This window comes from Stegostoma tigrinum, chromosome 37 (assembly GCF_030684315.1).
Source record: "Stegostoma tigrinum isolate sSteTig4 chromosome 37, sSteTig4.hap1, whole genome shotgun sequence".
NCBI classification, from domain to species: domain Eukaryota; kingdom Metazoa; phylum Chordata; class Chondrichthyes; order Orectolobiformes; family Stegostomatidae; genus Stegostoma; species Stegostoma tigrinum.
Window position 1 is genome coordinate 16,119,808 of NC_081390.1, and position 26,113 is coordinate 16,145,920.

The window sequence follows — 26,113 nt, forward strand, 5'->3', positions numbered from 1 at the left end:
TTCTTCCTGATCATTCTCTTATTCCTCACGCATGAGTAAAATGCCTTCGGGTTCTCCCTAATCCTTCCTGCCAAGACTTTCTCGTGTCCCCTCCTGGCCCTCCTCAGTCCACTTTTGAGCTCCTTCCGAGCAAGCCTGTAATCCTCTAAAGCTGTGCTAGACCCTTGCTTCCTCCACCTTCCGTACGCTGCCTTTTTCTTTTTGACAAGAAGCACCTCTATACCTGTCATCCAAGGCTCCTTAATCTTATCCCTTCTTACCTGTCTCAGACAGGTAATGTTCTATGTTCGCTTGCCGAACCAGTTTGTTAGTTTGCAGACGTTTCATTACCCTGCTGAGTAACATCATCAGCCTCCGATGAAGTGCTGTCATGTTTTCCTGCCTGATATTTAAACTCTGGGATCCACTGGAGTTGATTACCTCACTTCCAGTTTTTCTTCACCGTGATGTATATATAGGATCTAATTCTACATGTTAATTGATGGCCTTCTTGGAGGAGAGCCAGGCCTTAAGAAATTCCCATGTTTGACCTATCCTAGGATCCTGATGTTGTCCCAGTCAAACTGGTGGTTCTCCTTATCCGTGTGAATGGAGATGAATGAGTATCAGTCGTGTCATTTTATTGCTAGTTGGCATGTACTCTTGTGGCCAGTTTCCTACCTATCTGTCCAATGTAATGTTTGTCGCAATCCTTGCATGGAACCTTGTATATCACATTGGTTCTGTCCATACGGAACTGTGACGAGTCTGTCAGGGCATACTGTATCTTCCTGTTTTTTATTGCATAATAGGCCTTGTCAGGCCCAGTTGTTTGGGTATTTGCTGTCCTTAAATACTTGGTAGAAGTGTTCTCCTTTGTTTTGGCGTAGTTCTGGGTTGCCGCAGTGTGTTGTTGCTCGTTTAAATAGTGTTTCACGCAACTCTGTTTGTGATGTTGGGATGGTTACTGTTGAAATTCAGGACTTGATCTATGTGTATGGCCCTTCTATGTAGCATGGTCAGAAATTCCCCATTGGCCTTGTGTTCTACCGTGATGTCTAGGAATGACAGCTGTTCATTCTTTTCTTCTTCCCTGGTGAATTTGATGCCAGTAAAGTGTTTCTTAGTTGGTGTGTCCCTTCTAGTTTAGTTCATTTGACGATGACAAAAGTGTTGTCCATGTATCGGATCTATAGTTTAGATTGGATCTGTGGAAGGGTCGTGCTTTCAAGTCTCTGCATCACTGCTTCTGCTATTAGTCCAGAGATAGCTGACTCCATGGGCGTCCCGTTGATTTGTTCATAGATTTAGTTATTAAAGGTAACGTGGGCCTATGAGGCATAAGTCCAGTAATTTCAGCATGGTATCTGTAGAGATGGTGTCACTTGGGTCTCGTTCTTTTCATAGCGTTGCTAGCGTTTCTCTTGCCAGTGTTATGTCAATTGATGTGAATAGGGCACTAACATCAAAGGAAACCATGGTCTTGTCCTCATCTTTTTTCTATCTTTCAGCGGTTTGAGGAACTCCTGGGCTGAGTGGATAGAGTGAGGTGGCTTGCTGACGAGGTGCTTTAGTCTTCGTTGTAATTCGTTGCCAAACCTGTGTGGTGGTATGCCTGGGAGGGAGACACTGGGTCTGAGGGGTAATTCCGGTTTGTGTACTTTTGGGACGCCATAGAATGGGGGGTGTTTGTCCCTTCAGGATTCATTTTTAGGTAGTCTGCTTTGTTGATTTGTTTAGTCTGTTCGAGTCTCTTCAGTGTGTTGATTATTTTATTAGGTAGTTGCGGTGTTGAGTCTATTTGCACTGGCTGGTATGTATTCGTGTCTGCTAGTAGTTTCTGTGCTTTAGTCAGGTAGTCCTGTTTGTTTAGTATTACTGTCATGTACCCTTTGTCTGCTGGTAGGACTATGGTGTTTTTGTCTTTTATCTGTCCTTCTAGGGCATTCTTTTCTGATGTGTTGAGTGTGTTAAGTTCGTCCCTTCTGGACAGTGTCAGGACCACTGTCTGACTTTGGCTTGTTGTGTTTCCTCAAATGACACCATTGGTCTTCAGCGTACATTCTAGTGTGGCTAGGGACTCTGTCCTGTTAGCATCTCTGCGGTTCTAGTTGAGTCCATGTATTAGAACAGCTTTCTCTGTGTGTTAGTTTTCTGTCTGAAAGGTTGCTTATCCAAGTGTCTGATCTTTGCTTGTCATTTTGGTAGGTCAGTTTGGCTAGTTTTTCTTGTAGGATCTGTCTTTTCTTCAACCAAACAGTTGGGTCCGACGATGCCTATCACACAAACAGCAGCAGGAAGGTACAGTACGGCCTGACAGACTCATCACATTACCATACATCAAGAATATATCCAAACTGACTACAAGACTCCTACGACCATTGGGCATCAGAGTGGCACACAAACCTACATTAACCCTACGCCAACTGCAAACTCAAATCAAAGACTCCTTACCCACTATGGTCAGAACCATTGCGATTTAGACCATAAGACCCTAAGACATAGGAGTGGAAGTAAGGCCATTTGGCCCATCAAGTCCACTCCGCCATTTAAATCGTGGCTGATGGGCATTTCAACTCCACTTCCCTGCACTCACCCCGTAGACCTTGATTCCTTCTGAGATCAAGAATTTGTCGATCTCTGCCTTACAAGATTCCATGCAAGGACCGCAATAAATTTTACATTGGATAGACAGGAAGGAAACTAGCTATGAGAATACATGAACAACAACTAGCAACAAAGACATGACCAACAGTCATTAGTTTCCACTCTCTCAGATAAGGAGAACCACCAGTTTGATTGCGATAACATCAGGATTCTAGGACAGGCCAAACAGGGACAAGCATGGGAACTTCTTGAGGCCCGGTTCTCCACGAAGAAGGCAATCAATAAATATGTAGAATTAGACCCTATATATATTCCACTGCAAAGAAAAACTGGAAATGAGGTAATCAATTCCAATGGACTCCAGAGTTTAAATAACAGGCAGGAAAACACAACAGCACTTCATTGGAGGCTGCACTGATCCTTCTAGTGTAATGTTAGCAGTTTTGACAGTAGGTAATCCAATTTAAAGATACAATTAGCTTAATTCATATTAGATTAGTTTTTAACTTGCAAATGTTGATGTTAGATTTAGTTGTGAACTCAATTATTCTCCTATCATGGGACGAGTTTGTCAGAATCGTCTTTGTTTTATCTGAACTACCCTTCACATTGAATTTTCTAAACATAACACAGCTGTCCATTTTATTGTTTGTCATTGAAAAGGCAGGCCATAACCTTTAGTAAAAATCCAGTCATGTCACACACAAGCCTTTGTTGTCAATGCTCCGAGTATTTCAGTGAATAGTATTGATTGTAAGCAGGAAATCATGCAGTTCAAAATATATGGTGCAGTAAGTTTATAACATCCATACCTGTCTTTCCTGTGTTCTCCTGTTGATACAGGACTGATGGAGATCTTTGTTAGAGAAGAAATTGAACTCTGTGATTGACTGCTGCCAAATGATGATGTCTCCAGGTTCATTGGTGACTGTGGGGGTGTAATCAAACTGGGGCTACTACGCTCAGAACCTGATTATAAATAGATCAACATGAAGGTAATTTGGAAATCCTCTATTCAGAGCAAACCCACAATTTCTTCTATGTTATCTGCAATAATTCCCTTAAAGAATATTCAATTTAGCATCAAGAAAATTGCAAATGCTAAGTCAATCAAATATTTGTGACAGAATACTTACTTACTGTCTTCAACAGTTCTAATCTTACCAATATTCTAAAAGCGTCAGACCTTCTCTTCTGTCAACTTTCCTGCATGACTTAAGTTTCTTTAGTGAAATATAAAAAGGAAACTAAATTCTAAACACTTTGTGTACTACAAAAAAAAAATCACCTGCAAAACCATCTTAAATTATTAGCCACTGTAACTGACAAGCATGTTGGCAACTTCCACCTTGCATGTTCTTTTAAAATAGTGTCATAGTGCAAGCTAGAATCTAGCAAAAGCAATCATAAGCAAATGAACCAACACCTAGCAGAGCACAACAGACCCAATCGTATATCAGATTAATGAAGTTTGTAGCAATCCAAAGATCTGTACAGTAGTACCCTGATCAGATATTTTTCTTTGCGCAGATGCCTTACTATTTATGTGCCATGAGCACTTTGGAAATGGCTAACTCCTTACTTTAGTGAGGCAAGAGGCAAGATTTGAGGTAGAATAATGGTTCAGAAGACAAAAATTTGCATAGCAACACAACTAGATATGCACAAAAGTGTCAATCTCATACTGCACAAATGAGAAAATAAAATGAATGCAAAGTATTGAAAAAAATCATTCCATTCCTTCCAACCATTTCAATTCCATATCATGCTTCTGATGCAGAAAAATTAAAAGTTAAATTATCCACACAAAAGGCTTGAATACAAGTATCTGCATCATTATTTGCTGCGAAGGGCAAATTTAATTATTTTTAATAGATTTAAGATGATAAGGCTGAAGGCCATTTGTTAGTGTTATGGCTTGTTGATCTTGGTAAACATGCTGGATTTAGACAGGAAACAAAAATAAAGACTGAACAAGGAAATGGAGAGAAAAATATCTCCAAGATTACTGAATTCAACTTGCTACAGTTGATAACAATAACACTCTAGGAAATCTGTGGAAATTCTGTATAGTCGATGTATTTGCACTTTTCAACTAAAGACAATCGCTTATTTCTGGAGTACATACAAATTAAACTATTAAAATTGATTGACTGCAATTAAGTTGCGAGATTCTAAGCCAGAATCCACCTCTAGACAGTTGCAGAGACAAGAGCTTGCTGCCACCTGTCTGAAGTATCATAACTGAAGCAATATTAAAACAGTTAGTTCTTAACAATTTTACCAATAGCTGACTTAAACTTGATCAGAATTTCAAATAGAAAATTACCTTGCTATAGAACTCAAAACGCATAACAGTGGATCACTATGGCTACAATTTTCCATTACAAACGTGTTAAGAATTAAGAAATACCTCCAAATATTCCTTTGCTACGATTGGAGAAAATTTCATGACAACCACAGCCAAATACATCAACTGACCAGACACCATAAATTCAGCTGACATATGACTTATGGGAGCAAAGTGAGTGGAATGCTTGCAACAGTTAAATTGGGTGTTGTGGAAGATTACCTCTGTCAGACCCTGTAGTCAATCGCGGGTATCGGGTGTTTGAAGGGATTCGAATCCGTCCACTTTTACTCGGAGCAAAAGCCAAGCTGCTTGATGAACCTGCTGAAAAACCAAAACAGAAGGTTTAGCGGACACTATGCTGCAAAGATATCAGGTAGTATTGATAAAACAAAAATGAGGTGAAGAATTACCAATACGCGCACTGGCTGGCAGAGACTGTGTTCCATGTGATGCTGTGCTTCTAGAGGACTCCAACAAATCAGCTGAGTGTTTGTTGTCTGGGCCAGTAAGATCCAAGCTATGATGTGTGAGATGTTGTGGGCTAAAAAGCAAAACAATTAAGTTGCATTCAATGCTAGTTTATGTTTTTTTTGTATCAGCAAGTAAAATTCTCCAACAGAAGTGCAATTTCAAAACATGAATTTAGAAACAATAGTATTATATATTTAACCGTCTGCTTATGTCATGGCCAAAACCAGTCATTCTTTGTCCCCATCTAGTTCTGAAGATAATTTTATTAAACTTTTACATCCAATTCTGCAGCTTTTGAGTCACAGTGCTAACCACATTTTGTCCCATAAGATCCAATTTCCTGAATTCTTTGTCACTGAACTAATTACCTAACCTTCATCAACCGCCCTCAAACTAATTGACATTTAATGATTGTCGACATATCTTATAACAGTCATGACTCAAAAGAAACTACCTTTAATCCCTTCCAATCTCCAACTTCCTTTTTTTCTTCAAAACCTGAAAACATTTTCTGACATCCAAATTGGGCTGAGGTTTGACTATTCAAACCTAAACTAAGTATCTGACTCTATGGTGCTGTCCACCATCTCGACATACTGCCTTACTCAGCCAATCTTCTGTTTAAACTCCTGCCCTTTCCCTTTCCAGATTCATCCAATACTTTCTATGCTGGCCTCCCACCCTCCAGCAAATCCACAGTAGTGAAAGAATGGTGACAGTTCAAGTTAGGATAGTGTGTGCAGTATACAAGGGAACTTGCAGGTAGTGGTGTTCCTGTATGTCTGTTGCCTTTTTCCTCCAGGGACAGAAGTAATCCGTTGAAGTGAGCTTGGCAAATTGCTACAGTCCATCTTGAATATAGTATGTAATTCTATGATTGTGCATTGGTGATGGAGGGGGCAGTGTTTGAAGGTGCTGGATGGGAGTGTTGATCAAGCAGCCTGATTTTCCCCAGATGATAAAAGCAATATACTGTAGATGCTAGAAATCTAAATTAAAAACACTAAATTCTGTTAAAAACTCCGCAAGCCTGGCAGCATCTGTGGAGACAGAAACAGTTATCGTTTCAAATCTAGTATGACTGTTCTTCAGACTGAAAGCAGCTGGGAAATGGTGTTTTTAATGTTGTTGATGGACAGAGAGGACGAGCAAGTGGAACAAATTGCGAAGGTGCCCATAGCAAAAGACAGAGGAAGTGTTAATGGATGGTGAATGAAATAGAAATATAAATTGTCACAAATTAGGGTTTGAAAATGGATCTGCTGTGCTGTGAGGTTAGCATGGGTGTAAGATATTTTATTAAAAATAGCAAGCAAGTAGAAGATCAGTGTAACTCCCAATGATAGAATGGAGGTGTTCTGCAAGTCAATCATCCAAGTCTGCAATTGATCATGCCAGTTTAAAAGGAGACAACACTGTGAGCACAGAATGCTGCACACTAGTTTGAAAAAAGTAAAACCACTCCCTCTGTCTTTTGGCCTGGGCACCCTCACAATCTTCTCCATATGATCCTCCTCCCCCCTCTGTAAGCAACCATCATCTTCGAGCTGCTTTCAGTTCAGAACAGGAGTCATCCTAAAGTCAAAACATTAACTCTATTTTTCTCTCTAGATATGCTGCCTGATGTGCTGAGTTTCTCCAGTAGTTTCTGCTTTTATCTGTTGTAGATGATGTTGAACTTCTTGAGTATTTTTGGAGCTGCAGCAACTGGAACATCTTCCATCACATTTCCGACCTACCTTGAAGATAGGGATAAGCTTTGGGAAGTCAGATGGTGAGTTACTTGATACAGAATTCCTAACCTCTGACCTTCTCTTATATTCACAGTACTAGTAAGACAAAATCAATTAAGTTTCAGGTCAAAGGTCAACACTACCACTTGCCCTTCCCCATAAGGCCCCTGCCTTTACAACTTCTATCAAGCTTTTTGTCACCCTTCTGAATATCTTCTTTGGCATTGAGGTTTTGTTGATTATGCTTGTGAAACAGAACGGAATGTTTTCAAGATTAAAACTGTCCCATCAATTTTTGAACTGCTGTGGCAAGATCAGTGGTGCATCCAATGCGATGTCATTTTAAGATTTAATTTTACAAGCTGTAAATATAGTGCCGTTTAAAATTTTTTTTGATTAAATTTGATTCAGCCAGTCTAAAGCTATAATGAATGTTTCAAGTATTCTCACCTAAAACTGTCAAAGGCATGCACAGATTCTGGAAAGCAAATTGCACTCTGAGGCCTATGCCGGGTCCGTGGAGAACCATTAAAGCTTTCAGTTGGTGAATGGTTTCTTGCTCTACTTTAAATAGGAGGAAAACAAACTGTAAGCGATTTAAAAAGGTTTCCTGATCCGATATAAAATACTTGCGCCAGGATTTCTCTCCTAAGGATAGAAACACTAATTTGGCACAAGCATTTTTAAACTGTTCAAAGGATTTTTACAATAAAATTCTCCGTTATCTACTATTTGGACAAATAGTTTTAAAATACCTGTTTTAAGCCACTTACATTGAATCAAGTCCAAGATGTTGGGCTTTAATCAGTAATAAAATACATATACCTTTATCCAGTAAAGTTCAGCTGTTGGCACTGCGTCATAGGCAGGTAAAGTTTATTTTAAAACTTGTACAGAAATATGCTTTTTAGGTGCTGAAAGATCATTACCAGAGTACTTTTGCTCAATATTCTTTCACAAAAACTTTTAAGTACACACGACAGCTCATTGCTAGTCAAATCTAATGGGTGATTAATACCTATGCTGCTGTTGGGGATAGGACATCTGACTAGCCATGGAAGGATAGTTGGTACTGTGGACCATACGACTCCGAACCGTGAAGAAAGGAACGTTTGGATTCCGCAGGACTGCTGTCACAGCTGGACAAGGCACAAAGTTTCTCTGTACATTGCCTGTGTTTGAAAGGTAGAAATTATGTTTAAATGGTCACACCACTTAAACGAACACCTTCATTTATACATTCTTTAATGAAAAGTAGGAAACTAATTAAAGCAGAAGTGAGCAATGTTCAAGAAAGCCAACAGTTTTTTTTCCAAGCTGTTACTCAATCAGAAAAATGTAGATCCTAAACAGAGACAGAAAGGCATCTAATGAAAACTTAACACTTGAACCCCTGCGAGTGGAAAATTTAGTTGCTTAGTTTATAAAAAGACTTTCATGATTTTGAACACCTTTTCCAAATCCCCTTTATCCACCCTGCTCTCAGTACAATATCAATTTTCCTATTCTTTGTGTAACAGGAGGCCCTCAGCCCTGGCTCAATTCTGATAAATCTCCTGTCACCCTATGAAAAGCTTTCACATACTCCTGAAATATGGTACCTAGAATTGAAAAGAATACTTCAGTTGAGGCCCAACCAGTGACTTTTAACGGCTTATCTTTACTTACTTGTATTTGTACTCCATGTCACTGTTTGTAAAGCCAAACATTCAGGATGAATTTTTAACAACCTTACCCATGTTGAGTCGAAGAGTCAAAGAGATCTAAGCACAGTCAAGTCTGCACTGGTCAAAAACAACGACCTAACTATTCTAATCCAATTTTCCAGCACTTGGTCCATTGCTGACACGCAAGTGTACATCCAGATATTTAAATGTTGAAGGTTTATGTCTCTACCACTCTGGCAGGCAGAGTTCCAGGATTCCCACACCACCCTCCAGGTGAAAAACTGTTTCCTCATATCCGCTTTAAAACTCCAGACCCTACCTTAAATCTCTGCCTACTCATCCCTGGTCCCTTCATCAAAGAGATAGACTCACCTTATGCCCCTCATAATTTTATATATCACAAACATGGCCCCCCACACCCACCCCCCTCAGTCTCCTCTGCTCCAAAGAAATTAATGCCAGTCTATCCAATCTATCTACAGAACTAAAATTCTCCAGCCCAGGTAACATCTTGGTAAATTTCCTCTGCAATCGCAACACTCCTATCATGTAAATTCCAGACCTGCACACAGTACACAAGCTCTCACCTAACCAATGTTTTATACATCACCAGCATCACCTCCCTGCTCTTAAACTCTTGTATCTCGGCAAATAAAGACAAGTTCTTAATACTTTATCCGATGTCCTGCTATCTTTAGCAATTGGTGAACATGCATACCAAGGTCCAACTGATCCTTGATAACAAAGTGTGGAGCTGGATGAACACAGCAGGCCAAGCAACATCTTAGGAGCACAAAAGCTGACGCTTCGGGCCTAGACCCTTCATCAGAAAAGGGGGTTGGGGAGAGGGTTCTGAAATAAATAGGGAGGGGGGGGGCGGCGGAACGAAGATGGATAGAGGAGAGGATAGGTAGGGAGGGGATAGGTCAGTCCAGGGAGGACGGACTGGTCAAGGGGGCGGGATGAGATTAGTAGGTAGGAAATGGAGGTGAGGCTTGAGTTGGAAGGAGGGGATAGGTGTGAGGAAGAACAGGTTTGGCAGGCGGGGATGAGGTGGGCTGGTTTTGGGATGCAGTGGGGGGGAGGGGAGATTTTGAAGCTGGTGAAATCCACATTGATACTATTGGGCTGCAGGGTTTCCAAGCGGAATATGAGTTGCTGTTCCTGCAACTTACGGGTGGCATCACTGTGGCACTGCAGGAGGCCCAGGATGGACATGTCATCGAAGGAATGGGAGGGGGAGTTGAAATGGTTCGCAACTGGGAGGTGCAGTTGTTAACTGCGAACCAAGCGTAAGTATTCTGAAAAACGGTCCCCAAGCCTCCGCTTGGTTTCCCCAATGTAGAGGGAGCCACACCGTGTACGGCAGATGCAGTATACTACATTGGTGGATGTGCAGGTGAACATCTGCTTGAAGTGGAAAGTCATCTTGAGGCCTGGGATGGGGGTGAGGGGGCAGGTGTAGCACTTCCTGCGGGTTGCAGGGCAAAGTACTGGGTGTGGTGGGGTTGGAAGGGAGTGTAGAGCGGACAAGGGAGTGAGGAGAGAGTGGTCTCTCCGGAATGCAGACAAGGGTAGGTAAGGTGGGATCGGATTGTCGATGGCGGAAGTGTTGGAGGATGATGCGTTTTGTATCCTGAGGTTGGTGGGGTGGTATGAGAGGACGGGGGGATTCTCTTTTGGCAGTTATTGTGGGGGCAGGGCGAGAGGGATAAGGTGCGGGAAATGCGGGAGACACAGTCGAGGGCACTCTCGACCACTGCGTGCATGCGTGCGTGCATGTGGGGCGGGGGTGCGGAATGTTGCAGTCCTTGAAGAACGAGGACATCTGGGATGTACGGGAGTAGAATGCCTCATCCTGGGAGCAGATGTGGCGGAGGCGAAGGAATTGGGAATAGGGGATGGAATTTTTGCAGGAAGGTGGGTGGGAGGAGGTGTATTCCAGGTAGCTGTGGGAGTCGGTGGGCTTGCAATGGACATCGGTTTGTAGGTGGTTGCCTGAGATGGAGACAGAAAGGTCCAGGGAGGTGAGGGATGTGTTGGAGATGGTCCAGGTGAACTTGAGGTTGGGGTGGAAGGTGTTGGTGAAGCGGACGAACTGTTCGAGCTCCTCGTGGGAGCATGAAGCGGCGCCGATACAGTCATCAATGTAACAGAGGAAGAGGTGGGGTTTAGGGCCAGTGTAGGTGCGAAAGAGGGACTGTTCCACATAACCTACAAAGAGGCAGGCATAGCTTGGGCCCATGCGGGTACCCATGGCCACCCCCTTTGTCTGAAGGGAGTGGGAGGAATCGAAAGAGAATTTGTTGAGTGTGAGGATGAGTTCAGCTAGGCGGATGAGGGTGTCGGTGGAGGGGGGCTGGTCGGGTCTGCGGGACAGGAAGAAGCGGAGGGCTTTTAGGCCACCTGCATGGGGAATACAGGTGTATAGGGACTGGACGTCCATGGTGAAAATAAGGTGTTGGGGACCAGGGAATCGGAAGTTCTGGAGGACGTGGGTGGTGTCACCGATGTAGGTAGGGTGCTCCTGGACCAATGGGGAGAAAACGGAGTCCAGGTAGGTGGAGATGAGTTCGGTGGGGCAGGAGCAGGTGGACACAATTGGTCGACCAGGGCAGGCGGGTTTGTGGATTTTGGGAAGGAGATAGAAGCGGGCAGTGCAGGGTTCGGGAACAGTGAGGTTGGGGGCTGTGGGTGGGAGGTCACCTGATGTGATGAGGTCATGGATGGTTTGGGAGATGATGGTTTGGTGCTCGGGGGTAGGGTCACGATCAAGGGGACAGTAAGTGGTAAAGTCTGAAAGTTGGCATCTGGCCTCAGCAATGTAAAGGTCAGTGCGCCATACTACAACTGCGCCTTCCTTGTCTGCGGGTGGAGGGGGACAAAGGTGTACAACCTCCACAGCCAGCAACCCGAGGAGACAGCCACACTGAGCCCTGCCAAATTTTCACCATCCCCCCAGACCTCCCCCTGATGGAAGACGAACGGTCAGTCCTCATCAAGGGGCTCACCTTTGTCCCCCTCCACCCACACATCAGTCACGTCTGGACATCTCGGACTCTCCAGCATCTGCAGTTCCCATTATCTCTCCATCTGATCCTTGGTGCTTCTCAGAGGCCTGCTGTTCAAAAACAAAATTCCCTTGCTTTGTCTGTCCTGCCCAAATCATCTCACTCATATATGGATTGAATTCCACTTGGACTGCCATTTTAAAAGATTTGAGTATCTCCCTGTCCTGCACCTTCTTTCAAATTGTACCATTCAGTTTACATTGCCTGTCCTGATTCTTCCTTTCAAAATGCAGCTGCAATAAATTTGTAATGATTGAGATTAACAATTCAAAGTTTTTTCATTCGGTCTCTATACTCAAATCTATGGTTTTAACATACCATATCTAAACGACTACAGATACAACATATATACAACCAAAGACTACTGATATTTAAATTATGATGCACGTTAATTAACTAAAATCACCCTCATTTTGTTGTATTCATGTAGGCAATACACCAACTATGTTGAAATTTTGGCTGGCTGACCACATTTAGATTTAGCAGAGTAAATACATTTATTTACTGATCAACAATAACTCTCGAATTCCATGTCGACAGGTTTTGATTATGTTTTGAATCACATTTGATGAAAGGGCAGAAACAAGGATATGATTCAAAACACAAGAATTTAAAAACTTAGTTTGGGTTAAGTCTGCTTCTTATTTATATGTCTCTTAATATAAGACCTGATGTCCTAAAAATTATCTTATGAACGAACCTGCTGATGCTGGACTATTATAGCCTACAGGTACGTAGCCACTACTGTGCCTATGTGAGCGTTTTGGTGTGTTCCTGTGCCATTCGTGTAGTTCCAAAGAGAGGTGTTCTTCACTTGAATTGTACTTGAGAATTGGTGAGCAAGATGCATGACTCTCATAGTGCGACTGGGGGTCAATATTTTCCTGCGAATATAAGAAGTGACATTCAAATCATCGACAGTATATAATTCTTCACGGAAAAGCAAGAGGGCTTCCAGAATCTTTTCTGAACTTGGTTTATATTTTTCTAGCACCTTGTTGGCTTTTTTGTACTAGCATCTTCAATACTTCATATCTTTCAACTCTCTGTCTGGGTACCACAATGTAACTACCATACTGACACAGAATACACTCATGTCAATGCTTCTCTTCAACCAAATACATAAGCCGAGTCTGCTCAGAATTTGCCTTTTTGCCATATTTCTAAGTCTCAGAACTTTCTCAGACATCCTACCATTCTGGAGCATGATATAGTGAAAACATTCCTCCATCTTCCTCAACATCATTTCCAGCATATTTTTGCAACCTTCTCTTCATTTTCAAACACACTTCGCAGAGAATTTTTGCCTGAATATCTCCCAAGAACTTCCTCACCTGCAACTCTAGCTAATTCTTCAGTTGCATTTTTCCAGTTCAAAGCAATTAATAATTTGCTTCATTTTAATACAAACCCTGCTAGCTGTTATAGTGCTCTTAAGTTAGTCTCGTCGACAATAGGTGAACAAAGAACAGCATCATGGTCAGCAGAGACATAGTGGGCCAAAGGGCCTAGTCCATGTTCTAAAAAGACAAAGTGAGGGGCAAGCTTAAAATTCCAGCTGTTTCATCTTCTCTATATCTGTTCCATTTTTAGCAATATTTTTATAACTACCACCTGCGGCATCATTGACCAAACTAGCTATACAAATGTATGAAATTTAACAGAGTGAAAGGACAAAATTCAAACATGAAGCAAATTCAATTGTTCTGCTCAGGTACTTGGACTGTATGTAATGCTGGCTCTGAAAATAAGCTCTTCAAGCTGCATTTCATTTTCCAGTTTACCAGATGTTTACTTTTGACTAAGGGCATCATTTCTGAGACCCTGCTAAAAAAAAAAGAACACCATGATTTCGGACAGAAGGATCACCTGGCATTGACCTGGGCATCAGAAAAGTCAACGGCAGTAACAGCCCTGGAGATCCTGCAAAGTCCTCCTCACTAACAACTTGGGGCTAATGCCAAAATTAGGAGAGTTGTCTCACATACCTGAAGATGAGGCGTTAACTTAGCCACAACACAGGACTACTTGCACGCCAAACAGCAAAGGCAGCAAGTGATAGACCAACCATCTTCAGCTGCTTCATCAATGACTTTCCCTACATTATAAGGTCCGAAGTGGGGATGTTTGCTGATGATTGCGCAATGTTCAGCATCATTCGTGACTCCTCAGATATTGAAGCAGCCCCTGTTCAAATGCAACAAAATCTGGACAACATCCAGGCATAGGCTGACAAACAGCAAGTGACATTCGCACCACACAAGTGTCAGGCTCTGGCCATCACCAATAAGAGACAATCTAACCAGCGTCTCTTGACATTCAATGATGTTACCATCACTGAATCCCCCACTATCAACGTTCTGGGTGTTAATGACCAGAAGCTCAACTGGATTCACCACATTATCATCGTGGCTACAAAAGCAGGTCAGAAGGCAGGAATACTGCAGCAAGTAACTCATCTTCTGACTCCTCAAAGCCCAGCCACCATTTACAAGGCACAAGTCAGGAGTGGAATGGAATACTCCCCACTTGTCTGGATGAGTTCAGCCCCAACAACACTCAAGAAGCTTGACAGCATCCAGGATAAAGCAGCCCGCTTGATTGGCTCTTCATCCACAAGCATCCATTGCCTCTACCACTGACACTCAGTGGCAGCAGTGTGCACTATCTACAAGATGCACTGCGGAAACTCACCAAGATCTCAGGTGGAACCTTCCAAACCCATGACCACTTCCATCGAGAGGAACAAGTGCAGCAGACATATGGGAACACCACCACCTGCAAGTTCCCCGCCAAGCCACTCACCATCCTGACTTGGAAACATATTGCCATTCCTTCACTGGGTCAAAATCCTGGAATTCCCTCCCTAATAGCATTGTAGGTTAGCCTACATTGGTTCAAGAAGGCAGCTCACCACCAACTTCTCAAGGGCAATGAGGGAGGGGGAGCCAGTGATACCCACATCCCACAAATGAATAGGAAAAAAAAATTACATGTTAATGAGATAAATCTAAAATTTTAAAACACTGCTTGCAGATGCGAAAACAGGTGCTGTCTCAAAATGTAGACAGATACACTTGAATTCAAAGTGCTCTTTCCTATGACATCGGGCTGCTATTCCAGATGGGCTTTTTACAAAGGAGGTTCGCTTCAGCAAAAAGGTTATCAATATGCCAGCTTGTAGCATGCATTTCTGAGTGCAAGAAGAGCTTCATGGATGGCTGGACACAAATTGATTACTTTTGGAGAATTTTCAGCCCGAGATGCTCACTTACATTTCCTAACTTCTGGATATATTCAATTTTCTTCTACTGCAAATCCTTAAATACTTCACTGCAACACATGGTGTTCATATTACTGATGCCAGCACATGAGACAAACTTTGCAAACAGGTCAATTCAACTTTAACAAATTTAATCCTGTATCCTGAAACATCATTGCGCATTATGCAATGGTTAAGTACATACTCTACAAAGACAGCAAAACTTTAGATGCTCAGCTGGAAAAATGTTTATGGCCAGGAAGTCTTACGGGATTCACCCAATCCCCTGCTATAATTTGACCGGGGACGCAAGGTGGCCCAGTGGTTAGCACTGCTGTCTCAACACCAGGAACCCAGGTTCAATTCTACCCTCGGCGATTGTGTAGAGTTTGCACATTCTCCCAATGTCTGCATGGGTTTCCTCTGGGTGCTCTGGTTTCCTCCCACACACACTGCAGGGATTCTATGAATTTTAGCAGATCAACATTTAGTTTTCAGTCTATTTCTTCATATAGATATTTTTCTGCCAGAAAATGCACATGGGAAGCTTCAGGACATTGCTTAGGATGATGTTTTGCTGCAATGATTCCCATTGTTATAAAACATGTCAAACAACAAGATTACTCAGAGGCCTGGGTATCACGGTAGCCCACGAACCAACAACCACCCTGCGACTGCTACTGACAAATATAAAGGATCCAACACCCACAACCAATAAGACAAACATAATATACAAAATACCATGCAAGGACTGTCAGAAACATTACATAGGCCAAATGGACGAAAACTGACAATAAGGATACACAAACAGCAAACAGCCACCAAGACAAAGAACGACACAAATTTGACAGGGACAACACATCCGTAAAGCACAAGCCAAACAAAGACGTGCCAGGGAATTCCTGGAGGCCTGGCATTCCAACTGGAACTCCATCAACCAACACATTGAACTGGACCTGATTTACAAACCACTGAAAAACAGAACCGGAAGTGATGCTGACCACCCCAGCAAACCAATCCCATAAACAACAAGCGGGTTTGAACATCAATGCTTCACTGGAGGTGCACTGACAATGTTACCTAGCAGGGTGATGAAATGTCTGCAAGCAAACACACCGGTTTGGCAAGCAAGTCTACAACGTTATCCTACAGATTGTAAATGTTCTCAAATTTCTACCTGTCAAAAGCTACCCTTCCATGAATAGGTTTGCCTAATGTAATCAGTAGGCCAAATCTGGATGGGGATCTATGCTCCTTCATCTTTATCCATTGATTTTATATTTCAGTTTCGCATGTGCAATCTAATTAGTAACATTTATTAACTGATTAAGATCACTTGTTCAGCTTTGTTAACAATCCTCTCCCCAACAATAACTGTAATACATTAACTGCATGGAAATCAAGTTGAAGAGGAGGGAATTTTCACAATTTGATAAATTTCATTACATTGATGACCCCACTCTCGTCAACTCTCAAAGAGAGAGAAATTAGTCAGTGCTAGGATCTTTATGGGAAGATTTGACAGACAATATGCAAGATGACTCCCAAAAAGTGCTTTTAGTCCTGCAACCGTTCAAGGAAGAGTCACAGTTTTAAATATATCAAAGGAATTTCACTATGAACTCACCTTTTAAAAGTCAATTATATACACACACAAGAATTAAAATCTTCACACAAGGTGCATGGCCACCAGTAATATATCAGATAAGACTGCACCAATCCACATCCTCATCAAACCAGTCTGTCATTATTTTAATTGAATCACAACTATCAGACTACTCTCAAGTGGCTGGAGCTTGAGATTTACAAGCAGAAATGCCATTCTAAGTCATCACTGTAGATCTTAGTCTCTAACTGATCTCTGGACATATCGATTATCAAGTACCTTCCCACAGAAATTACCTGAGAATAGCTTTAAAACGATGATTGTAAATATCACATCTTTAACCTACATCATGTCGATAAAAGTACTACCATTCATGATGATCTTAAAGCAAAGATAGAAATTAGCCATTTACAAATCAAATATCATTGCATACCTGAGGAGACAGTCCAGAGATAATCAAGGGAGCAAGTTTGCTTGGTCTTAATGCAGGAGCAGATTTTGGTCGTCGTCTGTTCACAGGTTCTTCCTCGACTCTCTGGTTACCTTCTGATTCCTCAGAAGTCCTTGAAGACATTAAAGCAGTTCCCTCTAAGTACTGACTAGGTTGATCGTGGCCAGCCTTCATATCATGAGCTTCATGTCGTGTCTCTTGTTTTACTCCAAGGGCCACAGGAGATTGAAGCCCTGTGGGGCTTGTTGGAGGTGACCCGGTAGTTACCGTAGAGTCTGAAGTCGAGCTAGTTTGTTGTTTGTGTTTAAATTTGAATGAGTCACTCCTCTTAGGTGGTGTTGGAGGTGTTGAACCAGATTCACCCTTTGAGGACTGCAGAGAATGTGCCTGCTTTTGTGTTGGAGAGAGATAATCCATCTTTGGGGGAGTCTGTGGCCTTTTGAAAGTATCTGGATCAAAAATAGGCTTCCGTTGTTTTGGTAGTTTGAAAATGGAGAGTTTCCCAGGTTCAGAAGGTGAGACATCCAAGATTGTTTTTGGCCAGGTGCCACCACTGTGTTTAGAATTCTGCACTTTTTCTGCATCAGTCTCCACTACCACACGATTTGTAATTGTTGGGTCAAACGTGAAGCGTCTTTTGTCATGTTCTGCGATCCCATAACCTTGATCAGAAAATAGCTCTGGGTTGAAAGGGCCTGATTCGTGGTCTGAAAAATTGTGGCAAGTATGATCTGCTGCCCTATGTGTATTAGACTGCAAAGGACAGCTTGAAAATTGTTTATGTTCACAATACGTGCCGTCTTCATGACTGGCTCTGTCATTTTTGCTGTCAAGTAAGCTCGAGTCTGTGCTGAAAATGTCAGTCTGTGTTGAACTGTTGTGTTTCAAGTTTCGAGAATTAGGAACCTGTACTTCCGATTCATGAATCCTACAGTTACCAGATTTCTCAGACTCCTTTAGTGTTTCAAGTATGTTCTGTCCACTCCAAGAGGAACTCTGAGGAACCACCTTCAGAGACATAAAAAAGTACAGATTTTCAGTAATTCACAAAGCTACTCAAGTAGGACCTCTTTTTGTAGCTTGTACACAAAAATATTGTCTCAACTATTAAGGAGGTGCATCAGATGTACCTACGATTAGATTAAAAATCAAATACAGCGGGACACTTAGATTTCAAAACAGAAGATAGTCTTATCTACAACAAACTTTACAAACATTGCTAGGGATAGATGGCCTACCAAATAGTAACATGCATGTGAAGGCAAAGCATTGTAGTTTGATCAGGAATGAAATATCTACTATTTCTTAAATTTTCATCTAGCCCCAGAGCATATTTTGGGTCTGAGTGTTAACATGATATATCCACTGAAAGTGGTGGATAATATCACTGATATTTCTAAATTTAATCGAAGGAAATACATACATAAGGAATTAAAAAAGTGATGTTTTACAAATTTCTACGAATAGCAGTAGTTTCGTTGAAGTAAGTGGCATTGAATAGAGGTATGCATCTAACATGATAGTTTGGCTTTGTAGTATCCCTCCAAAACAGTTTGAAAGCTCACCTCTAAATACATGTATAAGTGTATTTAGACACTGTGAACCAGAAGAGTAAATGGTTGAATTTGCAGAAGTATTAAAACAGGATTAAGGTAATTGCAGTTTAGCAATCTTCAAAGCTTTCACTGAAAACTGTATCTGCCCAAAATGGTTGTACTTAATGCACTGCAAATAGAGCCTCTGCAATTGATTTGTGACAATTTAAAACATTTATTGTTAACCGTCTGTTACCTACCATCGAGTGGGTGGAATGAGTAGTGGGGATGCTAGTTTGAAATAATGCTATTCAAGTACAAAATTCAAACTGAAGAAATTTCAATTAAGCTACAACGTGGCAGTTATCAGAATTACAATCAGTACCTTCAGTTTTGAATACAAACTTAGTCATAGTATGGGCCATTTACTGTATTTCTAAACAATTTATCTGTATATGTCTGCAAAGTCTGTCTGTCCATTTAACGAATTATCATAAAAACTGAAAACTGCAGATGTTGGAAATCAGAAACAGCTAAAGAAACAGAAATTTCTGGGAAAACTCAGCAGGACAGGCAGCTCTATGGAGAAAAATCAGAGAATGTTTTGGGTCCAGTGACCCTTCTTCAGAACTAATGGGAACTAGGAAAAGGTTGATGTTTATACAGAAGATAAGCTGCGCGGGGTGGGGAGGAGAGAGAAGAAGAGTAAATGACAGGTGAAGACAGAGCCCAAAGAGAGAGAGAAGTAGGTGGACAAACAAAAGAATAGTTAAAGGTCAGTATGGGGAATGGCTAGTTGCTAATCGGGGCTATTAGTAGCTGACAATGAGTTATGTGTGGTAGCAGCCCATGTGGTAACAAGGCCTGGTGTGTGGGGGCTTGCTAAGGACTTGGTCTCAAGCTCTAAAACTGTTGAACTCGATATTAAATCCAGAAGGCTGCAAAGTTCCCAAGTGGAAAACAAAGAGCTATTCTTTTAGCTTGTGCTGAGCTTTGCTGGAGCAGTACTGCATGCCTGAGACAGAGATCTTAGCGATGCAACACAATGGTGTGCTTGCAGATAGAATGTAAGCATTCTGCAATGCGGTCACTGAACTTCTTTTTCCCCAATGTAGGGGAAACTACATTGTGACCATTGAATAAAGTAGACTAGATTGAGTGAAATGCAAGTAAAACATTGCTTCACCTGGAAGGTGTGCTGTGAAGAAGGGTCACTGGACCAGAAACATTAACTCTGATTTCTCTCTACAGATGCAGCCAGACCTGCTGAGTATTTCCAGCAATTTATGTTTTTGTTTTGTACTTTCAATGAGATGGACTATTAAAAATGTTTTCAAATTTTTAAATGAGTTCTTCACACACTATGAAAGTATAGTTTAACATTGTAGTTTCTGGGGAAACCATGCATGAACCAAATACGTGGTGTAGCCTCCTGTCACACTGCATGAACCTACAGGACTAACATGATGATACCTATTCAGTTGAGTTAAAGCAAAACTAAAATAAACTGCTGTTCCAACATCGTAATCTTTTCAGGGTGATATCACGAAACGCGCAGGGCACATTCAAACTAACTAAGACAATCTTTAAAGACAAGTACATTTTATGCACATCTGGCAGCATATTCAAGTAGTGCATATTTAGGATGGGGCAAGAGTCCCAGAGATGCTAAAGCACCAGCTGTCAGGATTGATCTGCCAAAGTGCTACACAGGCTTACGCACAATAGTTAACTCAATATAGTCATTTTTTGTTTAACCAGTGTTTCAGAATTCCATTACCTGACAACCTTACATCTCCCATAAACTGGAATATAATGCCTAGTAAGTCTGGATTAAATTTTAGCACACCTATCGTTCTTTGTTGGTGTTATAATTTCTACATAGGTTCCCCTTCTCTGTCGTATAGTGCACAGATGAGTAAGCATTAATTAAATGGTTCAGCATGCTCAGTTATTTGCAGAAATCTAAGAGATGTTAATTGCTCAGAAAGGTAAAGAAACCTATCGCTGGATACCTCTAGTACAATGAAATGTTTTTGTTTTAAAATATATATTTAGATTGTGTTTTCCTTTGGAAGCTCTGAGGAGGTGGTTAGTAGGAAAATGATAATATTGAGGGAATGTGGTGTTATAGTGATTATCACATTCAATTCTGCCTACGAACAAGGGCAGAGCTTCATGTGAGGTTTTCAATAGGTCACTCAGAACTGTTGAGGATTACCGAACAGTCATTTTTCAACAGTAAATTAGAGGCAGTGGATGCTAACATTCCAGGCTTTGAGGCTGCTGGTCCGGTGTTTAGGACAATGAAGATCCATTCCAAAGTAGAGTACTTCCAGTAGGTGAGGCTAACTGTTTCAAGTTAGGGTTCAGGAAAAGCTCTGGGAAACGTGGGAGCTCATAAGAAGCCTCTGAGCCATTAAGAGTTCATTGCAGCTGAGAGTGGAGATGAAGAAAGCCCAAAAGCAATGCGTGCTTGATGCAGCTGAGAACGATTGGAGAAGCCAGAAGTTATATTAGATTGGTGAAGCTAGTTGCTGCAGGCAAGCTGGAATTGTGCCTGTGGATAGGCAGTGAACCCAGTTCCAAGAAAGGAGAGCAAACTACTAGATGTGAACAGTTGTTGGGCGAGTCTGTGATAGATCTGCTTTTGAGTAAGTTCCAAAACTAGTTGCTCAACTGGAAACACTTGCAGAGATGACAAAGTTTCAATGAGATTTAGAGACCCACAGTATCACTAATGCTTGGGAGATTGCTGAGAAATTCATTTGGATCTGTCTTGACCACATTTGCTGTTGATTTACTATGTATGGTATTTGACTAGTGTTTGTTTATTATCTATATTGTGTTAATTCTGGATGTTAGTGTACAAACTGTACATACATTGTAAACTGTATTGCTATTCTAAATTGTATTACTGTTCCAAGTTAGCACAGTTAACTTTATTTTGTTCTATTCCATATCCTGGAATCTTGTGTCTTTATTCTCTTAGTAAATACTTGGAATCTCTCATTTTGTCTGCTTTGAAGTAAAACTGTAACATAAAATTGGTGTTCTGGCTCAGGATTATAACGTTAAATGATCGCTGTATTAAAGGATTTCTAAATGGATCGTCCATTCTCAAAGGTCATACAACAAATGGACTAGAGATCTGGGTTCTCTGTAGTTTACTCTGGAAAATCATTTTAACCTGAAGGTGTAATCTTGTGATGTAACCACCAGTATAGCATGACCTCACTCCAAAGGATGGAGAATGTAATGGTCATATAGCAGGCAACTGAGGTGTACTGGGTTATGGATATCGTCCATTGTATCTTTCTGCATCTAATTGTAAATAACTTATGTGTTAAATGGGGACTTTGCCAGAGCAGTTAAATTTCTTCAATACAGGACATTAATAGCATTCCAAAAATAGAAATACAGAAAGTTCACTAGACTGATCCTGGGAATGGAGGAATTTTGTTATAAGATTGGGTTGAGCTTAAACCCATCTGAGTTTAGAAAAATGAGAGGAGACATTATTGAAACATACAATTAGGGGGCTCGATAGAATAGATGTGGACAGGTTGTTTCACCTTCTGGTATTGTCTAGAACTATGGGGCAGAATCTCAGAGTAAGGGATCGCGATTTAAAGCAGTGAGGAGGATGAATTTCTTCTGTCAAAAGGGTGGCGAAACTGGAATTCTATACCATAGAAGGCTATTGAGGCTGGGTTGTTATGTATACTAAAAGGTCATTTCTAAATAAGACAGATTTTTAATCAGTAAGGGAATTGAGGGCAATGGTGTTAAGGCAGAAATGTTGAGTTGAGGATTAGCAAATCAGCCATGATCTCATTGAGTCGCAGAAGGATTTTATGGGCTAAACAGCATTCTTCTGCTCCAAAGTCTAATGGTTCTGTTTCCCTTTCTCGTCTGAATTCACTTTCACCGTATATCAACACTTTTTAAAAATCTGCTCATGGGATGTGGGTATCATTGGCTATGCCAGCATTTTTTGCCCATACTGATGATCTTTAATAAGGTGGTGGTGAGCCACCCTCTTGAACACTGGCTGTCCATAATATCCATTATGCTGTCAAAAATTGTACTTTGTTCAGGGGCTGGGGTGCACTGCATCTTTACTCACTTAAAGAGGGAGGTTATTCAAGGGGTTACAGATGCAAGCCAGACTTTCAATTTTCTAAACTAGATTTAGAGATTCAGGTGGTCATTTTATTTAAAAAGAAACAATTGAATGAGTTAAAGCTAACATTCTATGCTTTACAAAGAATCATTTCAATTGCACTCTTCGACCACTTGAAAGATATAAAATATCAATAACCAGCTCTCTTAGCAACATTGAGCTGTTTTGATAGCTATTGCTGCAGAAACATGCCACACAAGTGTGACTGAATTGAGTCCAGGAAGGCCTCAAGTAAAGTTGTGGTTGCATTCCTAAAATTTAGATGTTGAATGCAACAACTTTAAGCGAAACAACTTAAATGAAGCATTGCTTCCCATTACAGTCAATGTTAAAATTAAAGTTAGGTACCTGCACATGTTTTTTTGGGAGAAACATTGCTCAGATTGAAATACAGTACTGTACACGTGGAGGGCTCGGTATTTCTTAGTGAAAATCACTTGTATCATGAAATAAATTCAGCACTTTCAAGGAGTTATATATAGCCCTTACGACTAAAGGGATCAAACGGTATAGAGACAGAGAAAAAGATAACTGTATCAGAGATAATGGGAACTGCAGATGCTGGACAATCCGAGGTAACAAAGTATGGAGCTGGATGAACACAGCAGGCCAAGCAGAATCTTAGGAGCACAAAAGCTGATGTTTTGGGCCTAGACCCTTCATCAGAAAAGGGGGAGGGGGAAGTGGGTTTTGAAATAAATAGGGAGAGAGGGGAAGGCGGATCGAAGATGGATAGAGGAGAAGAGACAGACTAGTTAAAGGGGCGGGGATGGAGCCTGTAGAGGTGAGTGTAGGAGGGGATAGGTCAGCCTGGGGAGGACAGGTCAAGGGGGCGGGATGAGATTAGAAGGTAGGAAATGGAGGTGCGGCTTGAAGTGGGAGGAGGGCATAGGTGAGAGGAAGAACAGGTTAGGGATGTGGGGACGAGTTGGGCTGGTTTTGGGATGCAGTGGGGGGAGGGGAGATTTTGAAGCTTGTGAAATCCACATTGATACCATTGGGCTGCAGGGTTCACAAGCGGAATATGAGTTGCTGTTCCTGCAACCTTCGGGTGGCAACGTTGTGGCACTGCAGAAGGCCCAGGATGGACATGTCATCCAAGAAATGGGAGGGGTGGTATACTGTGGTATATTGCATCCACTGAACTCGTTGTGGCTTCCTCTACATCAGGGAAACCAAACAGAGGCTTGGCGACCGCTTTGCAGAACACCAACCCTCGGTTCACAATAAACAAATGCATCTCCCAGTCGCGAACCATTTCAATTCCCCCTCCCATTCCTTGGATGATATGTCCATCTTGGGCCTCCTGCAGTGCCACAATGATGCCACCCAAAGGTTGCAGGAACAGCAACTCATATTCTGCTTGGGAACCCTGCAGCCCAATGGTATCAATGTGGATTTCACCAGCTTCAAAATCTCCCCTTCCCCCACTGCATCCCAAAACCAGCCAAGCTTGTCTCCGCCTCCCTAACCTGTTCTTCCTGTCACCTATCCCCTCCTCCCACCTCAAGTCAAACTTCCATTTCGTACCTTCTAAACTCATCCCCGCCCCTTTGACGTGTCCATCCTCCCCAGACTGACCTATCCCCTCCCTACCTCCACAAGCTCCAGCCCCGCCCCTTTAATTTGTCTGTGTCCACTCCACCTATCTTTGCCTCCATCCATCTTTGATCTGCCTCCCCCTCTCTCCCTATTTATTTCAGAACCCTCTCCCACCCCCTCTTTTCTGATGAAGGAGCTAGGCCCAAAATGTCAGCTTTTGTGCTCCTAATATGCTGCTTGGCCTGCTGTGTTCACCCAGCTCCACACTTCGTTATCTGAGAAAAAGATACTGAATTGGTTCATCAACAATGGTCACATTTAATGGAGCATTAGACTCCAAGATCTGAATTGCCTACTCCTGCGGCTTTTTTCCTAGGTTTCTATCAACTATACCTTCATCAGTGAAAGACTGACAGAATCCCTGCAATTTCGCAACAAAGCTTCACATTCCGTCAGTGACTTGTTTTCTAGTGCAATACCATTTATCTGTGAAAGAGAAAGACTAATTAATAATCAAGCACATTAACACCAACTATAAGAGTTCAAATACAACTTACATGTTTTCAATATTTGATTAGTCATGAAAATTAAGTTTATGAGTTATGCTGCTTTCTTATGTAATTAATCTGCTTAATTCCACAACATCCATATTTGTATTAAGTCTCCCCTTCGCATTTTCTTTAAAATAAAGCTATGTTGGTTGCTTGAGCTGTGCTTTCAATTAATTCATGGCATGTGGTGCCGTTGGTTGGGCTACACATTTTTGGCCCATGCATAGCTGCCCTTGAGAAGGTGATGGTGAGCTGTATTCTTGAAGCACTGCAGTCCATTTGACGTAGGCACTCCCACAGTACTGTCAGGGAGTGTTCCAGAAGTTTGACCCAGTTACACTTAAGGAATAGCTTCCAGGTTCCAGTGAGAATGATGAGTGGATACAGTAGATTTTGCAGGTGGTGTGCTCACCAGATCTTTCTTTGCATTTCAATCACCTGAAGTCACATTTTGCTAACACCTTTTCTAAACGATCTGTTCTTCTAGATTTTGTACTCCAAAAGAGATCTTGCTATTACATGCCCTACAGTGCTTATTAATAATTACCCGACATTGACAAAATCTTCCCAGTATTGAAAAATGTTCACTCAAACCTTTCACCAATACAGATGTTTCACGTTATGCACATGATGATTACCTGGTGCTGTAAGCTTCTCCTGTATGTCACATACTAATTGAAAGGATGACTAGCTTTACTTGCTACCTTCTTCAGTAGTGTTCAAGAGATTGGAAACTCAATGACATGAGGGACACAGAAACTGTGTTCTTTTGCTCCCAACTACAACATGCTGCACCCTAACAAGTTACTTTGCCAGAGGGAAAACCTGCCTTATACTTTAGGTATAGTTGTAAATTCAGACTACTAACTGTAATCAGTCTGTCTCCCACCGTTAAGGATCCTTCTCTAGCAGCAGAGCTGCCAGGAACAACAGTAGCTACATACACTCCAGTCTCCAAGCTGATTCCAATGTCTGTAAAAGATAGAAATGCAAAATTGGTACAGCATAGGCTATTTATCCTACATTCAAACATCAAAACAAGCCTTTCTACTTTAAAATACTGTCAAATATGGTTGGCAAGATAATTAGTTTTTTGGTA

The 26,113-nt window shown here is 41.6% G+C and overlaps 1 protein-coding gene across 16 annotated transcripts in view; it reads right to left on the minus strand.

The window, feature by feature from the left end:
* The window catches only part of dlg5a (discs, large homolog 5a (Drosophila)), a 218,062-nt gene that overhangs the window by 49,489 nt on the left and 142,460 nt on the right, over positions 1 to 26,113 (minus strand). For 6 of the 16 annotated variants that reach the window (XM_048563372.2, XM_048563371.2, XM_048563365.2 and 3 more), the window contains 9 exons: positions 25,883 to 25,986; positions 24,857 to 24,949; positions 17,183 to 18,208; positions 12,582 to 12,765; positions 8,162 to 8,315; positions 7,594 to 7,707; positions 5,350 to 5,480; positions 5,159 to 5,260; positions 3,399 to 3,555 (listed from right to left, as the gene is read on the minus strand). In XM_048563372.2, coding sequence (XP_048419329.1) covers positions 3,399 to 3,555; positions 5,159 to 5,260; positions 5,350 to 5,480; positions 7,594 to 7,707; positions 8,162 to 8,315; positions 12,582 to 12,765; positions 17,183 to 18,208; positions 24,857 to 24,949; positions 25,883 to 25,986 — 2,065 coding nt within the window. The remainder of the gene's footprint in view (positions 1 to 3,398; positions 3,556 to 5,158; positions 5,261 to 5,349; positions 5,481 to 7,593; positions 7,708 to 8,161; positions 8,316 to 12,581; positions 12,766 to 17,182; positions 18,209 to 24,856; positions 24,950 to 25,882; positions 25,987 to 26,113) is intronic. The other 10 variants (XM_048563378.2, XM_048563368.2, XM_048563363.2 and 7 more) reach the window with 5 other exon arrangements.